The sequence below is a fragment of the Phocoena phocoena genome, chromosome 17, assembly GCF_963924675.1.
Source record: "Phocoena phocoena chromosome 17, mPhoPho1.1, whole genome shotgun sequence".
Lineage (NCBI taxonomy): Eukaryota > Metazoa > Chordata > Mammalia > Artiodactyla > Phocoenidae > Phocoena > Phocoena phocoena.
Window position 1 is genome coordinate 14281450 of NC_089235.1, and position 19142 is coordinate 14300591.

Here is a 19142-nt window from a genome sequence, read left to right on the forward strand (position 1 = left end):
TTTTTTAAAAAAATGTTTTCTTACTGAATGTCTTGGATTTTTTTTAAAAAAGTATAGAAAAGAAGTAGCGCTCATAACTTTCTCTATCCTCCCACCGCTTACACTATTCAAAACTCCCTCCTCAAAATACGTACGGCTGGTGGTGACGTGTTTTAGTGACCATTTTGGAATAGGACTGGGCTGCTACTTAGCTCTGGTTTTGGTTTCCTTGCGTCTTCTTACAGAGCGAGACATTGGAACCAGCTGGATCTCAAAACATTACCAAGCAAGCAAAATTTGAACCACTGCTATGGCCACAAAACTCCTGAATGAGCTTCATCCTCTTTTCTCTTTACTGGTCCATCTTCCTGAAGGCTATTTTGTAAGACGTAGGGACTTTTCAGCAGCATTTACTTAACAAATGTCTATTGAGCACATACATGTGCCTGGTACTATGATAGGCTGTGATAGGCACTACAATAGTCTCTGAGGATGCTATCTTTCATTGGATTATTCACTATTGAGACTGAGTCAATGGAAGGTGACTGTTGACTCACAAACTTGGAGATATAATTTACTAACATTTATAACAGCATTTCCTCTAGCCAGGTCGCACTGGTCAGTATTAAATGAAATCTGATTCGTTTATTTGAAACCCAAACTCATTTGCCATCTTTGTCACCTCTGCTTGCACCTCACTTCAAATACCCCAACTTTAATTAGCAACTATTTTGGTACATGTTTCTAGCTGTGGCAACCAGCTTTGTGCAGGTGCAACCTTTAGCATCTCATTTATAAGCCTAGATATATGTAGGATAATTTTCACCCCCTTTCAAGAGAATGTAATTGTAAATACACTAAAGTATTCTGTAAAAAATTCCTTATACATAGGCTGGGTCTGCTTTTCCTTTCCTTATCTCCAAGGTGAGCTACTCACTAAAAAATACCTTAAGAAATCTCTTTTAGAGCTTACAGTGTACCAAGCTCAACCTAAGCTAGGCTTTAGGGACATAAAAATATGAAAAATAAAATTCTTATCTTTAAGACACTTGATATGTGTTGATAGACATGAAAACAAGCAATTAAATATGGTAAAGATTTGCATAGGTGCTAAGACTTCTGGAAGAAAAGCTTCTGAAAAAAGGAGAATCTGTAATTAAAACCTAGGATTAAGCTGAATAGTAAAAGAGGGGAACGTAAATTCTGCCAGAGATAATTATATAACGGCACAGAGACTTAATAAAATATCTGCACAGAAGTAAAAGCAGTTTGGAGTTTATGGAGTATAAATTCCATGGTGAAATATCCAAGAAGGTGAAGTTGCAGACACAGGTAGGGGTTGTGCAACAGAGAGACTTGAATGACTTGGTGAGGAAACCATAACTCATTTTGCAGGTGATGAGAAGCCAGTAAAAATGGCAGCTGTTAAACTCCTTTGAGTCAAGGATTGTTTTGAGAATCTGATTGAAGTTACTGTCTCCCTGTCCAAAAGAGAGCAAAATCCACCAAAATTTTTTATTCCATTTATTGTGAATTACAGTGAGTTCCCTGAAACCTGTCTGTGGGCGTGTCTAAGCACACTCATGTTAAAATCTCTTGCACTAAAATCTTTAAAGCATGAGAACAATAAAGCATGAGGATTTATTTTGAACTTTCTGGTAGCCATATGGAAAAAATGGATTTTTGAAGGGCAAGTTTCTCTGTATGAATATCATCAAGGAAACTAATAATCTAAGCAAGTAAAGATGAACAGCACAATTATAGTAGTAGTATAAAGAAGAAGTGATAGATTCAGGAAATCTCTTTAGGAAGTATAATTAACGAGGCTGGGATTGATTAGCTATGTGTAATATGAGGCAGGGTACGATGAAGATGAGTTTGCTTAGGAGAAGTTCCCTTTGAGATGCTTATAGTTAATCCAATTAAAATGTCCTGCAAGAATCTGGGTACACCAATCTTGAGATGAGAACTCAAGATTTGAAAAAACTCACTGTAAGTGTAGTTAAAACCATAAGAGTGGATGAGCTGATTCAGGGAGATGGTGCAGAGTGGGCAATGAGTGTTCATACAAAGTACAGCTGAAAGTAAAATAAAAACAATATCAGAAAGTTTTCAACCATATGTGGCAATTAGAAGGTCAGGTAGTCTTAGTATAACCAGTCATCTCAGAATGGTAGGAGCACAAAGCAAATTAAAATAAGTTGAGGGAATGAAATTAGAACACTCCCTAACACCATATACAAAAATAAACTCAAAATAGATTAAAGACCTAAATGTAAGGCCAGACACTATAAAACTCTTAGAGGAAAACATAAGCAGAACACTCCATGACATAAATCACAGCAAGATCCTTTTTGACCCATCTCCTAGAGTAATGGAAAGAAAACCAAAAATAAACAAGTGGGACCTAATGAAACTTCAAAGCTTTTGCACAGCAAAGGAAACCATAAACAAGACCAAAAGACAGCCCTCAGAATGGGAGAAAATATTTGCAAATGAAGCAACTGACAAAGGATTAATTTCCAAAATTTACAAGCAGCTCATGCAGCTCAATACCCAAAACACAAACAACCCAATCCATAAATGGGCAGAAGACCTAAATAAACATTTTTCCAAAGAAGATAAAGAAGATTTTCCAAAGAAGATAAAGATTGCCAACAAACACATGAAAGGATGCTCAACATCACTAATCATTAGAGAAATGCAAATCAAAACTACAATGAGGTATCACCTCACACCAGTCAGAATGGCCATCATCAAAAAAATCTAGAAACAATAAATGCTAGAGAGGGTGTGGAGAAAAGGGAGCCCTCCTGCACTGTTGGTGGGAATGTAAATTGATACGGCCACTATGGAGAACAGTATGGAGGTTCCTTAAAAAACTAAAAATAGAACTACCATATGACCCAGCAATCCCACTACTGGACATATACCCTGAGAAAACCATAATTCAAAAAGAGTCATGTACCACAATGTTCATTGCAGCTCTATTTACAATAGCCAGGACATGGAAGCAACTTAAGTGTCCATCGACAGATGAATGGATAAAGAAGATGTGGCACATATATACTATGGGATATTACTCAGCCATAAAAAGAAACAAAATTGAGTTATTTGTAGGGAGGTGGATGGACCTAGAGACTGTCATACAGAGTGAAGTAAGTCAGAAAGAGAAAAACAAATACCATATGCTAACACATATATATGGAATCTAGGGGGAAAAAAAAAGGTTCTGAAGAACCTAGGGGCAGGACAGGAATAAAAACGCAGACGTAGAGAATGGTCTTGAGGACACGGGGAGGAGGAAGGGTAAGCTGTGACAAAGTGAGAGAGTGGCATGGACATGTATACACTACCAAATGTAAAATAGATAGCTAGTGGGAAGCAGCCGCATAGCACAGGGAGATCAGCTCAGTGCTTTGTGACCGACTAGAGGGGTGGGATAGGGAGGGTGGGAGGGGATGCAAGAGGGAGGAGGTATGGGGATATATGTATATGTATAGCTGATTCACTTTATTATAAAGCAGAAACTAACACAGCATTGTAAAGCAATTATACTCAAATAAAGATGTAAAAAATAAAATAAATAAAATAAGTTGAGGGGTGAATTAAAACTGTGGAAGTAAAGGCATTGGTGGAGAGTTAGTATCAAACATATAAAGAGCTTGTACAACTCAAAATCAAAAAAACAAACAACCGGATTTAAAAAGTGGGGAGAGGACCTGAATAGACTTTTTTTTCTTCGAAGAAGGCATGTAGATGGCCAACAGGCACATGAAAAGATGCTGAACATCACTAATTGTCAGGGAAATGCAAATCAAAACCACAATGAGACTTTACTTCACACCTGTCAGAATGGCTATTATCAGAAAGACAAAAAATAACAAGGGTTTGCAAGGATGTGAAGAAAAGGGAATCCTCATGCACTGTTGGTAGGAATTAAGTTGGTGTAGCTACCATGGAAAACAGTACGGGGGTTCCTCAAAAAATTAAAAATAGAGCTACCATATGATCCAGCAATTCCACTTCTGAGTATTTGTCTGAAAACAAAACAAAAACAAAAAGACTAACTCAAAAGACTATATGCAACCATATGTTCATTGCAGCATTATTTACAATAGCCAAGATATGGAGACAACCCAAGTGTCCATATGTGGAACCTAAAACACAAAGCAAAGGAACAAATAAAACAAAACAGAAACAGACTCATAGATACAGAGATCAAACTGGTGGTTGCTAGAGGGGAGGGGGGTGAGGGGCAGCCGAAATAGGTGAAAGAGATTAAGAGGCACCAACTTTCAGTTATAAAATAAGTAAGTCGTGGGGGTGTAGTGTGCAGAATAAGGAATATGGTCAATAATATTGTAATAACTTTGCATGGTGACAGACGGTAACTAAACTTCTGGTGACCATTTCAGAACGTATACATGTATCAAATCACTGTGATGTACACCTGAAACTAATAGGATATTTTATGTTATACTTCAGTTTTTTAAAAAGGCATTCAGGGATTTTTAGAATGTTTAGGGAGTTTGACTCAAAGAAGAATGGGCTAGAAAAAGCAACAGGTAGATGTTTTAGATAATTATGGGAGGCATTTGTTCTGTTTTGTTTTTTTAAGGCTGCAGCAGAAGTGAACTTGTTTCTATGCTGTGGGAAATGAGCAGTAGAGATAAACAGAATGAGTGGTGGTGAGTAAAAGAAATTAGGTCCAAGAGGCAGATGAGATGATGGGACCCAAATCACCAGCCTGATGGATGGTCTAAGCCTTAGTCAGGGGAGAGGGTCTCTCATCCTCTGTGAATTGGAAAGGTGGTGAATACACAGGTCAGGGTGAAGGTAATTCTGTTGGTGCTGTGTGAGGGGGAGTGGGAGGTCCTTATTCCTGATTAGATAATTTTTCTGGATGACACAGAAGAGAGGTGATATTTTTGAAAAGACTTTGAAAGGAATGGAAGAAAGAAAAACAACCGAGAAGCCAAAGTTTAAAGTTGGAGACTATTGATTTATACTCATCAGTCCTAGAGTGTCCTGATTTTCACCAGTAGTTTTCAGCAGCACATGTGAATGAAAATGATGAGTTAACACAGGGTTAGGTTCTGGTTGGCAGGAATGACTTAAAGGACATGGGTGCATGGGAATTGAGGGGACAGTAAGTCCCAGCTGAGGAGGGCAGGAAGGGAATCAGGAGAGGTGTGAAACCGGGAGAAAACCAAGGGAAAATGAAGATCTATGTTTGATTAAAGAGAAAGTGAGTTTGTGAAAGAGCCTACAGGAGGCGAGTTTGTTGTCAGAGAGCAGGATGTTGGATTTAAAGATTTCTGACAGAGCAATTGAGTTATCTGTCCTTGAGTTAGGGAAGGTGAAATGGAAGGGAAGCTCTCCAGGTTTGAGATGGAGGGACTTTGAAATTAGCAGGTAGATACACATGAACACAAAGATCATTCACGATAATAGTGACACTTGAGTTGAAGAAGAAAATATTGAACCTGATCAAAGTCTTCACGGGCAGAAAGAGAACAGGTTAATATTTATAATCCTGTGTTAGCTGAGGTTGAGGGCTTAGACAGCCTCCTTTGAAGAGGAGGTACTATAATATTCTTAGAGGAAAAAGGGATGTCATAGTCTTAGATGAGAAACGGGCTTCAGTTATGACAAGGAAGAGCAAAAAACATTTTGTTTAGCGGCTGAGAATATAGAAGAGTGTTTAATATGGAAGGGGAGTTTTAGAAAGCAAAGTGAAAATGTTTGAGAGTATGAGTATAACTCTTGAGGTGTAAAAAAAAAAAGATTTAGCTTTTATTAAGACCGTATTTCCCAGACTTGCCCACACAACTCTTGTTTATATAGTACCTATTAACCTCTTACAGAAGTAGTGCTATGTGGATTACAGCTTGGGAAACATTGGCAGAGTGCTCAAGGATAGCAGGGCTGAGAAGCATTCCTCAATGGAGTTGGTGCCAAGTCATGGTGAATTCAACTCTTAAGGTATCTGGAGGGCACTGTTCGGACAAAGATGAGCCAGCTTCAGGGCCACCCAATTTGTTGGTTGTTTTCATGGCCATTTGTCTTTTCAACTCAGCAAAATTGAGAACTCTGAAATCAAGGGCAGTAGCAATTTCGTCACATCTCCACAACATTTGGGTTATTATTGAGCATATTGATAAATACCAAGTAAGTATTTCTTTTTATTGAAGCTTGCTATGAGCAAAAAAAAAATTACAGCTTACTTTTGATTTCTCGTTTCATTCTGCCTTTGTTGGAGATTTATTTTCTGTTTAGGTTTTTAACCTAATGTTAAATACCCAAATGTGTTGGAGCTCATTGTTAATTTTTAATGATAATTTTTACTTACATGTTTCACTATCTTGTGTACCTACATACTTTCTTTCTTTGATAATTTTGATGAAAAAAGAATATTTCCCAATTATTAGAAGTAAACAAAATAAAAAGAAATAGTTGGGCAGATTTGGGAAGTATGTAGCTAAATCAGTCTCTTAAAAGTGATGCTGTTTTTTTGGAGTAAAAATTTAAAACTTAACTAAAAGTGTAAGATTTTTGACCCAAGAGTTTTATATGACTATCAGCAAGCTACTCTTGAGAATTATTTAATTAGCTTGTATAATACAGTAAATATGGTTTGTGTATAGAAGGTAATATGTAAGTATAAATGTATAATATATACAGAAATGGACAATATTTAATATTGTTGGAATAAAAATATAATGTACAATATTTATAATTATACAGAAGGTAAAGAGAGAGTCACACGTATATGTTATTGGATTCCGCTGTAGCGATATAAAATAGTTGAAAATTTTGACTGTTGAGCCTGGTACAGTTATGAATTGTATTTGAGTTTGTATTTTTGAAAATATCAATGGCATATGTCATGTTTTTATTAATACTCCCATGAGAGCACTCACCTCATGGGAGTTAAATGCAAGAAAAAAGTAAGGGCACTGGTAGAAATTTCCAGTCTCTGGATTATTTGATATACAGTCCTCCAACATTAGCAGAGCTTATTCTGCTGCTCTTAGGTCAACATTTATTGATGAGCTCTACCTCCTTTGATACAGTGGTTTCACAGTATAATGTAAACCCAGACTAGTCTCTCTCTAGAGGTAAGGATATAGAAGCTCAGAAATCTATTGTCCTAAAAGTTCCCATGTAATCTGCTTCTCCTGAAGAAGACCCAGTGTCTATGAGAACCCTGGGCAGCCACACGTATCGAGAATCTTCACACCCCCCTGTTGAGACGAATCTTGACCTGCAGGCCTTTAAGCGCAGGTTTGGTTGATTTGGAGAATTGTATTTGATAAACCTCTGTGCAGCCATGGGAACCCTGTCATGCCCCTAACCCAGAAGTCAGGCAAGCACACTGTGTTGGATGCTTGCTTTTCTTCCAATCACTTCCCCATTGTAGTTTCCGTGAAAACATCTGTCTATAAACCTTCCTCAGTGAGGCTAAGAAGAAAAGTAGATTCAATCTAGACTAATCTTCCCATGTATACAGGAGAAAAGAAGAAGGACTTTTCCTTAAAGGTTAGAAAAGCAAAAACACTGTATTACAAAGGTTTCGGTAAGACTGTATTTCTACTTGGAAGAAGCATGTCTGATTTTAGAGTTTAGAAGTTCATAGGCATGTTCTCAGTAGTATGTAGTTCACATTTCACAATTCAACCTTATTAGAGTTTCAATGACCACTGTTAATCATTTAGGCTTCAAGGAGACAACCTGGTGGAAAGGACAGAAGAGACCTCGCAAATACTTCATTCTCCAGATGAAATAATCCCAGATTTTTTGGGTAAGTTTTTTTTTTTTTTTTTTTTTTCTTTTTGCTGTACGCGGGCCTCCCACTGTTGTGGCCCCTCCCGCTGCGGAGCACAGCCTCCGGACGCGCAGGCTCAGCGGTCATGGCCCACGGGCCCAGCCGCTCCGCAGCACGTGGGATCCTCCCGGACCGGGGCACGAACCCGCGTCCCCTGCATCGGCAGGCGGACTCTCAACCACTGCGCCACCAGGGAAGCCCTTGGGTAAGTTTTAAATCCAACAATAGATATTGTAATTTTAGCGGCACTTACAGATTTTTTACAGAAGAAAACTAAACCAAGCATCTTCCCCTGTGCCAAATCACCATAGCTGCCAATCATACATCCACCACTTCTGCAGGCTGTGTGTCAGGAGGTTAAGGGCAAAGGGGAAAATGAAGCAAGAAGTGTGGGTCCTGAGGAGCAACCTCTTAATGCCTGTGCCTGTTTAAGGTCAACTCTACGTTGGCTACCCCCAAAATTTGTCACCAATTCCAACTTGGTTTTGGAACTTACATTGCCTACTCACATTCGCACATCATGGATCCCTTCAGTCTTCGGGGCAGGCAGAAATGTCAATATCAAACTTGATTTTCCTTCCTCTCTCTCAGCCCTACGTTAAATTGGTCTCAAATCATGTCACTGTCACCAAGCCAGTCTCATCTTCATTTTCCCTGAGACTGCCTAGTCTATGCCCTTGTCCTCTTTCTCTAGCTAGTGTAAGAGCTCTGTAAATAGATTCTCCTTGTACTATCTCACCCGTTTTGGTTCATTATCTTTATAAACATAAAGCTGCTATTTCTTCCCCATTTTCTACAGGACAGAATTCAAACTCCTTGGCGTAGCATATTAAGTTTATGCCAGGGCACTTCAAAATGTTTGCAGAATAAATAAATAAGTACATGTAATGCCACTACAGTGACATCTAAGGTATATCACTGCTTCATCATTCAGTGTTCTAGCAGGGAGCAGTCGGTACATCCAATTGGAATAATTAGAAGAGAAACCATAGGAAAACATTTTCCTTACATCTGGATAGAGAAGGACATCTTAAACAAGATGCAAACGTTCCTAAACATTCAACTGTAGAGTGTTGAGAATTATTGTTCATCAAAAGATGCCAGAAAAAAGTGAGTTGACAAGCTACAAAATAGGAAACTATATTTGAATATATTTGTCACTGATCAAAGATTAATATTCAGAATACATAAAGTACATCTATAATTTAATAAAGAAAGGATCAGCAAACCAATAGAAAAATAAGCAACAGATATGAATAGACATTTCACGGAAGAGGAAACACAGATGGCCAATGAGCATATGAAAAATGTTTAGTAATCAAGGAAAAGCAAGTTAAGGCTACAGAGAGATGCTCTTTTACAACATTTTATTTGACATTAATTAAGAAATCTGGGAAAATCAAGTGCTGGTGAAGATAGAGACAAAAAGAAACTCATACTCTACAGGTGGGGCATAAACAATTTTGGAAATAGTCTTCCGTTATCCTAAAATCTGAGTAAAGCTCAGAATCTCCACTTCTGGGTAAATATGTTAGAGAAGCAAGTCTCGTGAACCATGAAATGTATGCAAATTTGTTAGTATGCTGGTGGACACTAAGATGGATAGATTATAAAATTGTTGCACTGTAGGAAGCTGAATGCATTTCAGCTGTACACATAGGATGGATGAAATCAGTGATGTGCTGGTAAATGTGAACATTTCTTTGAAAAAGAAGGCCCTGGTTTGTAGAGATTGACGGCTTCCATAATCTAAATATAACATAATATAAATGCTGATTTCAAGCAACTGATCTGAAATGGCAGTTGGGTCTTCCAATCTGGTATGAGTAGGTTGCAGCTCACAACTGAATGAGTCTTAAAAGCATAATATTTGTAAAAAAAAAAAAAAAATTGTAAAAATATGTATCTCAATAAAATAAAATATCTTTATAAAAAAACCATAATGTTGATTGAACAAAAGCAAGTCATAGAATGTCATTTTTTTAAAGCTCAAAACTAGCAAATCTAAATAGTATATTCTTTAGGAAAACATACATTAAGTGATACAATTATATTGAAAAAAGGGAATGAAAGACTCGAAATGGTGGTTATTCTCAGGGGGTAGGGGAAGCAAGGAGATGGGATTAGGAAGGAGCTCACAGGTATATGAAGGTTACTGGAAATGTTTTAATTCTTAAGTTAGGTGGTGGGTTTGGGGTGTTTATTTTATCATTGTGCTTTGTAACTTAAATGTACTATTTTTTTATTATACATGTATATTTTATATGTACTTTTTTATATATCAAATATTAAGAACATTATAAATAAAAGTTAAAAAATGAAGTGTTGTGGGAACGTAAACCAGTGCCAGTGTAGCACGATACTAAACAAAGGTAATAGTTTCAATATACTCAAATCTCTCGTAGTACTGATGAGGTGGAACACTCTCAGGACAAACCTTTATCCCTGCCAGTGAAAGGTGAGCAGTGTGTCATTAGCAATTTAGGGGCCCCAGGCTGGCCATTTGTTGACACTCCATTAGCTTTCGGAGTCATTCTGGCTTCGCCTCACTGGTACTCTTACATGTGTACCGTTACTTAAACCATTTTTCTCCAACTCATAGTAAGTTCTTTCTCATTCCCTCTGCCTGTTCAGATCCTATGTGTTAAGATGATGTCAAGTCTCCCTGAAGTCCAGCCCACAGCAGTGTTTTCTTTTTTTCAATCCCTAATTGCTTTTTGTTTAATAAGATCTGGTTCTTTTCTTTTCTTTTTTTTTTTTTTTTTTTTTAATGTTCGGTGGCACCGCATGGCATGTGGGATCTCTTAATTCCCCGACCGGAGATAGAACCCACTCCCCCTGTATTGGAAGGCAGAGTCTTAACCACTGGACCGCTGGGGAAGTCCCCAACCCCTAATTGTTTTTGAATTACTCCTTGTGTGTTTGTTCTTCTTGCCTCGGTTGGATTATATGCTTCTTGAGGGTTTCTTGTGTTCTCCACCATGCTCAATATAAAACTAGATACAAAAAATAAATAAAATTCAAAAAAAAAAGTAGATACAAAACAGGTATTAACTACTGGCCCATTATATATATACTTCTTAATTCTATCAAAACCATTCCAATCCACCGATCTACAGATAATATATCCTTCAACAATCATGGTTACATAATAACTGAGTATTGTTAGGATTTAAATTTTTAGAAAGTTAAACAAGGCATCAGTAATGTGTTGATTATACTTACTTGCATTCACTGGGAGAAAAGGTATTCATTAAGTTTAAGCTCCTTTCTTGAACTTCTTATATCCTGCATTCTTCACATTCAGATATTAGAGACCTAATCAACGAATTCCAAAATACACTTCTGATTCAGTACATTCTTTTCTACTGAAGTTAGTCAAATCACTAGATCCAAAAAGTGCTAATGTGATTTTTATGTTAAATATGCATCCACATTGAGCTTGGCTTAATAAACATAAATATTTCTATGAACAGGTATAATTTTGTGCTTAACAAAAACCTGTTATGACACAAACAGCAAAAGTACAAATAATGACAGGAAGACATTAAGTGAAGTTAAACAGCGACAGACCCTACAGGTCTCCAGGTTCTTAACAGCACACCCAATCAACCACAGAGGCTAAGTTTTTAGTCCAAGTGCTGCCAGAAACTTCAATTTTGACAAAAGTACTTCATCTTCCGATGCTTCAGTTCCTTCTCTCAAATGAGGAGATAAACTCTCCAGCATTTGACAAATTGAGAGACTCATTTTCCCCTCCATGTTATTAAAGAAAGCTCAAAGAATTCATTGCTTGCATTTTGAAAATCATTTATACTTAGAAGAAATTGCTCTGGAATAGACAGGACAAAATAGTTTATGCATATGTACCCACCAGCAGTTGGTAACAAGCAAAGTACCCAGAACACTTAAAAAAATGCAGTGTACCCCTCCCAGCCTTAAACACTAAGGTTTTATTTCATGATGTTTATTGTCCCTACTAACTTGTTAGATTAATATTCTATCACTAGATTTGGGCTATTTAAGGGTCCCTTCAACTTAACTTTTAATACAGTCAGATATGTAAATTCACAAATATTCTGGTGCACTTCACAGTTGTCCCTTTATGCTGAGCTGAATGGATCTTTTCACACTGTAGATCTCACTGGATATGGCACCAATAACCAGGAAGACTCCAACCAAAACAAGAACAGAACAAAATGTAAAACCATATAGAGTTACCAATACCTTCCCTTTATAAATGTTAATTTTTATTTAAAAAATCAATACTGTAAAGGTGTTCAAATAAATTCCAAGAGAGAAAGAGTCATAGAAAATTTTCTGGCTCAACTTGTTTTGAAAGCACCTAGCTGAGAGCCTGGCATATAGTTTTTTTGAATAAATGAATATACAAATACACAAATAAATGGATGAATGAATTGATTAATGTACATATGCATAAAAAACAAATGCAATGACAATACCTCTTTAAAACCATTAACTGCTCACCGAGAGGAACTTGAGAATTCACTTATTATATAGTATCTCTAACTATAAAAAACCTAGCAAATCCACAAGAGAGTGCGTCTTCTTCTGTAAATGAAATAATTTGCTTTATAATGTAGAATAGAACATTTTAATATTACTTATTGTCAATATTCTACACAAATAAAAATTTCAACACACAAATAAAATAGAAAAAATACCAAGTGAATGCTGAAATTACAGGAATATTTGCTCACAGTTCTGCAGAATATAATTCAGTCCTTGAATTACGCTAACTTATACATTCTAATATAAAGACTCTATCTAGTGTCACATTTACAATGAGGTTTTAATAGTTAGGGGTTCAAGTTTCCTTCATTAATAGATTAATATTTTTAACTTGATATAATTCTCGTTTATCCCGATTTTATTTTTCTTTTTGAATATAAAATTCTAAATATCCGAGATAGAGAGAGCTCCATGATTCAAAAGCTCTGCTTATGGATTTGTGCTAAGCTTTCCATTGTCCCTCTGGTCCTGAGTGGCCATTAAGGGCTTGGAGGACTTAATGCTCTGATTTTCTTCCCAGAGCACACATTTTATGCAACAGGAAAAAAATCTGTCTCCATATGTATGTGAATCTGAAGAAAGTCTTCTTTAGGGAGGCATATGGCTCTTTAAAATGAATAAATATAAGAAATCAATTCTTAAAGTTTTCAGTGGTTTAGAATACCTTGCTCTTAACTGATGTTTTTATTTGAATGGAAGGTATTAAAATACAGACTGTTTCTAGATGCTCCATGTATCTGTCTTTATTGAAGAATTCTTTATAGCCTATAGAAATCTTTGTTACAATTAATTTAATTCAGCAGACATATGGAAAGTGTTGCCATCGTTTTATTCACATATTTGAAAGTTGCTACCCACCCACTCACCAATCTAGTCAAGTGAATAATTACAACTTTTTGCTTGATACATTAAAATGGAAAGCCTACCACCATTTAATAATATGTACTTTTCTCCAAACTTTTCAGAATTTTTCATCCCATTTAAAAGAGATAACACAAATTGATACCTAAATAGTGTAGGAAAAAAGAAGTTGATGGATAAAACAAATACAAAATTACAAGACAGAAAAAGGACATTAACGTTCCAACAATTAGCTAATATGCCAAAAGGAGTGTTGCTCTAAGATGACTGCAGCTCTTTCACATTCCTAACTTCACCGTGCCCTTTTAAATTAGAAATACGAAACGTTTTTCATACATTGTCTTTAAGCTAAATAAATAACATCCTACACCCTATTTTAAATCACAAACACTATGATTTTTCAACAACTGGTTCAGTCACTTTAATATCCTTCTCATAATAGGTTTGTATATCAGAGAGTTAGTAAGCAATATGTGACTCTAGTTTATTCATTCTTTTTGTGAAAATAGATTCTTTAGCTGGACCTGAAGAAGCACTGATGGAAGAGGGTGAAGAATTTGAGAAAGCATCTAGATTAACAGGACCTGTAAGTATATTCATTTACTTATTTTTATCTCTAAAACTAATGTATATCACTAATAGGAACATCTAAAGGGAATAGGAAACAATATTATTCAAACTACAGAGTATTTTAAAACATGCATCCAGTATATTCCACAGTCATGCAGTTCCTTGTATGAGTAGGTGGCCAGCTTGATTACAGGTACCCAGCAAAACTGGACCGAGCTCTTTCAGCAATTGAGGAATCAGATTTGAAGGAGATGGGAAAATCTAATTTCTGGTATTATTAACTTTTTGCTTGTGCTCATGAACATTCTAAAAGATTATGAGCTGCCATCTTAAACTTCACTAAGTGTATATACAGCTTGATAGAAAAATGACTGTTTTGCATATCCTGAAAGTTTACATATAACTTAAGCATGGTATTATTCGTTGTGAAGTCCTTGTGATATTTTGCTTAAACTATATCTCTTCCATAGAGTATGTTGGGAGGAAACCATTAGGTTTAAGATTTTCAATGCAATTTAATGTTAAAAGGATAAACACAGAAAACACTGAAATCTACATTTAAATTCTAAATATAAAGTTTGTAAAAGATTCTGAGTTGCTCTAAAAATGGCTATGCAATCTTGCATTATCCTAGACTTAATATTTAGACTGGGTTAATATGCTACAATATTCTCTGCATTCGTTTGTTAGGGCTGCTGTAACAAAGGACCACAGACTGCGTGGCTTAGACAGCAGAAATGTATTGTCTCACTGTTGTGGAGGCAGAAGTCTGAGATCCAAGTGTCAGCAGGGTTGGTTTCTTCTGAGGCCTTTCTCCTTGGCTTACAGACAGCGCCTTCTCTCTGTGTCTCTGTCTTCGCATGTTCTTCCCTCTGTAAAACGTCTGTGTCCTAATCTCCTCTCCTTATAAATACACCAGTCGTTTTGTATTGGGACCCATCCCAATGATCTCATTTAACTTAGTTACCTCCTTAAAAATCCTATTTCCTATTAGTACACGTTCTGAAGTGCAGAATGTGTACTAGTCCTATTTAGTACACATTCTGAAGTACTAAAGGTTAGAACTTCGGCATGAATTTTGGAGGAACACAATTCGGTCCGTAACATTCTCTGATGAGATTACATTATTTGGAGCATTATTTGGATCACAGGATTTGGTTGAGGGTGCCACATTTTTCAATGGATTTCATAATAAAATTAATTTTACAATCACTGATGAAATTAATGTATCTTTGTTCATATGTCTGCTTCTCATTGAAGCTTCCAGGCCTTATTTAAAATTTCTAATTTCTCTATTTTTCTATATAGCACATCTCAGCTTCTACTATACAATATGATTTACTTATTTATTGTCTGTCTCCTCCCACATAATATAAGGTCTATGAGAACAAGCATTTTTTGTGCATTTTTTTCGCTTCTGTATTCCTAGAAGAGTGCCTATATATAGTAGGCACTATATACCTGTTATACAACAGAATAGTTATATGTTGAATAAGAGAATTTATTTAGCAGTAATTTCTTACCATGAGATGAAAAATATCTTATTTTCACTTATTATAAAATAGTAGAAACTTAGAAATAGGAAGAAGCATGGTGGTCATCTAGTTCAGGATTTCCTCTCCCTTACCTCAGTATTCTGGCCTCTTATGCCACTTTCACCCAATGCAAGAACATCCATTTTATAGATAAGGAAATGGAAAGTCAGAGAAGTTTAGTAACTGGACCAAGATCCCAAAGCTAAAAAAAGCAGTGAGGTCAGACTCTACTCAATGCTCTGTGACGACCTAAATGGAAAGGAAATCTAAAAAGAGAGGGGTTATATGTATACAAATAGCTGATTCACTTTGCTGTACAGCAGAAACTAATATAACATTGTAAAGCAGCTATACTCCAATTAAAATTAATTTTTTTTCAAAAAAGCAGTGAGGTCACGGGCTTCCCTGGTGGCGCAGTGGTTGAGAGTCCGCCTGCCGATGCAGGGGACACGGGTTCGTGCCCCGGTCCGGGAGGATCCCACGTGCCGCGGAGCGGCTGGGCCCGTGAGCCATGGCTGCTGAGCCTGTGCGCCTGGAGCCTGTGCTCCGCAACGGGAGAGGCCACAACAGTGAGAGGCCCGCGTACCGAAAAAAAAAAATTTTTTTTAATTAAATAAAAAAATAAAACAGTGAGGTCAGGAGTTGAGCACTAGTCTCCCTTCTACTGCACATTCTTGACAGTTCTAGTGCCTTCCTGTTTCTTTTATAGACAGATTATTCCTATTTGTTAGACATTTTCTTATATTTCTCACAATCACGTGTAACCATTGGTCTTAGTTCTACTCCTGAGGTAATAGTCCTTCTTCCACTGAACCGACCTCCAGATAGTAGAAGCTGTTAGTATGTCCCATCTGACACTTTTTCTCAGCCAAAACACAATCTGTTCTTTCAACCAATTCTGACATTGTGTAGTTTTCAAAGATTTCATTTTCCTCTGGATGCTTTCTCTGAACAGATTCTTGTTTGCCAAGTCCCCTGTAAAGTGTGGGCTATGCCACAACCAAACGCAGGGCTTCAAATAATGTTCCCACATCATAGAGTGTAATTGAATATGCATTGATACAAATATTATATTCGGATTGTAATCTGGGTCTTTGTTCACTTTTTTTGAGGAACTTTCTGACATTTACAAGCTTCAGCATGTCTTCATAATCTCATGATGATACAAGCATGTCATCCTTCAGTTTGGGATAATCTGTCATTCATCACTTTTTGCAAAGATTTTTTTCATCATCTGTGAATTCCACCAAAGCCTTATTCATATCTCAAAAGATACCATTAAATTCTTTTTCTAATAATGTTCTAAAATCAAGATTTATCCTGTCCATAGTATTTAGCTTACTTAATAATACCTAGTAACCCAAAGAGAAAATAGTTTTTTTGGTCAAACTCCTGAGTGATTTCAAACTGACCTTTGGAAAGTTTTGCTTTCTTTTCACAGTGCTCACGTAGTGTTTTCCTAATGCAGAAATTTGTCCTAAGCCAATTTAACTTTTCATTTATCACATTCATTAGATTTTGAATTCTTAAAAATTCTGTAATTCCATTTAAAGTCAAATGTAAATTTAAACATTTAATTTAGGGGTGAGTATGTGGAATATAAACAATAAATGGATAAATAAATTAATATCAGGACCTTGACCATAGTTTCTAGATGGTAGCTGCTTTTATTATGAAGAAAGCATGGATTTAAAAAATTATGTCAGATTGATGATATTTTAGATGGAAATTCCCTAAATAATATTTCTTACAATTGTATTTTTGGTAAATCAAGGAGAAAATTGTGGCTTTATCTAAATATTAATGGAGAATTGGAGCAAAGCAGAACTTTTTTTTCCTTTATTACCATAAGAAGCACAAAATACTTCAAAGCAAATTTTGAGTCATTTCCTGCAAAAATATAAACATGCCACAAATGTTGAAAACCATTTAGAGTAGTTTCAACACATGCTGTCTCTATTTGCTAACTTTCCATGTTGGGTATTGGATATTAATAAGTGGGTAACAGACTCTTGGAAACATTTTTTCCCCAGTGGCTTAAGCGGTGTTTAAAATATTTTGTGAATATTTGAGTGAGGTAAAAGCAATATTTAGATTTACGTTTTTATCCTCCCCCAAATAAGCAAATCATTCTTTTGGAATTTCCCTCTCTCCCACCTCCTTTTCTGTTCTGGAATGTCTCAGCATATCTACACCTTGTGAAGATTAAAGCTGGATTTGTCAGATAAATCTATTCCTTAAAAATGAAACAACAAAAAGGAAGTCTTAGGAAGAAAATACAAAGCAGCAGATATTGATTATGACCTTTTAGTTCATAAATAGAGAACATAAACTTTTTTAGATCAATGATCCATAAAGACTTACTATCAATGATTTTAAAAATTTCACAGTTCCTCTAGTTTCTTAATCTTGGAAATCCTATTTTGTTTTGAAAGTATTAAACAAGTATGTGAGCATAATGGGAAGATGAAAAGATAATTAAGAAAGATACTTAGCATTCAGTGTCTTACTGTTTTTCTTTTTCCTTTGTTAAGTCTCATTTATTTGATTCATTGGTCCATACTGACCAGCCCATCATAAGCTGACTCCTATAAGACTTTATGTAACTGGTCATCATTTCTTAGTTAAAGCAGAAGGAAAATTAAAAGAAGGACTCTTGTAGGGAAAGATTTCCTAAAATTCCTAGGAGTTACTAAAAGTTATATTTTTAGTATATTTTCCTTCTGAAGAGTCTTATCTGTTTGAGAAGATGGGTAAAACTAACTAGAATGATGGTAGTAGTAATGATAATGATATCATGTATGTGTAGAGCACTTTTTAATTGTTAAGCATTTTCACATACTCAATATCAGTCGTCTCTGAATTTTGCAAGTCCTATGACTTATCACTTAGATTTGACAACCCTTCTGTGATATATTCATATTTCCCAGTGTGCCCAGACTCTCACAGAACTTGTCAGGGTCCATACAATTATTAAGGCACTGGAGCCACTATTAAACAGCAGATGTAATGTAGAAAGAATAAAGTTAGGCCACTATCAGTAGCCAATATTAAAGATAGGATTATTTGTTAGATTAAGTTGATAGTGAAAAAGTGAAGTTTGAGGGACTAAATCATGAGACAGGTAAATTTTTATGAGAGCAAGTGATCATTAAATCTGGAGCATAAAAGACTACTAATCTTGCTTGTGTCCTTGACAATAGAAGGAGTATGAGAAACCAGAGCAACATGACGAGAAGGGGATCTTAAAATTCAGAGGGTACTCAGAAGGAAAGGAAACAGGAAAATAATACATGTCTCAGAAAAGATTCCTTCGGCAAACTTGATGCAAAAGTTAGACTCAGGTGATTACAGAATCATCTTAGTAAAGTAGACGTCTACTTAGCTGGATTAGGGGTAAACTTTGATTACTTTTAAGCTTGACTTGGCAATATTAATTGTGCTTTCTGAATTAGTAAATAAACAAACCATGTTTTAAATTGATGTTCTAGGGACAAGTGATAGCTTTTTTTTTTTTTCCCACTCTTCAGTGATTCTTTCTATTTCTACTCACAAGTTAGCAAGGTGTGGACCTAATTGTCTGGAGTTGGAATTTCCCACACATGCTGCATTTTCTCAAGATCCCATGGATAGAAACTTTAAAAAGAGTAAATTTGGGTTAGATATAATATTCTTTTGATAACAACCGTAATTGGAAGACATGAAGATAAAGAAACACTTATGTGCATAATTCCAGTAATATACAACTGATGTAGAAATTCAGAAAAGAGTTTTGATAAGAAAGGCATTGTTTATAAGTGAATTTCTTTTTATTGGGTCGAATTAGGTAAATT

General features: G+C 36.0%; 1 protein-coding gene across 1 annotated transcript in view; it reads left to right on the forward strand.

The window, feature by feature from the left end:
- The window catches only part of LOC136136868 (uncharacterized protein C8orf34-like), a 164262-nt gene that overhangs the window by 68669 nt on the left and 76451 nt on the right, over positions 1-19142 (forward strand). Inside the window, exons 3-4 of the mRNA XM_065895131.1 lie at positions 7701-7786; positions 13714-13790. Coding sequence (XP_065751203.1) covers positions 7701-7786; positions 13714-13790 — 163 coding nt within the window. The remainder of the gene's footprint in view (positions 1-7700; positions 7787-13713; positions 13791-19142) is intronic.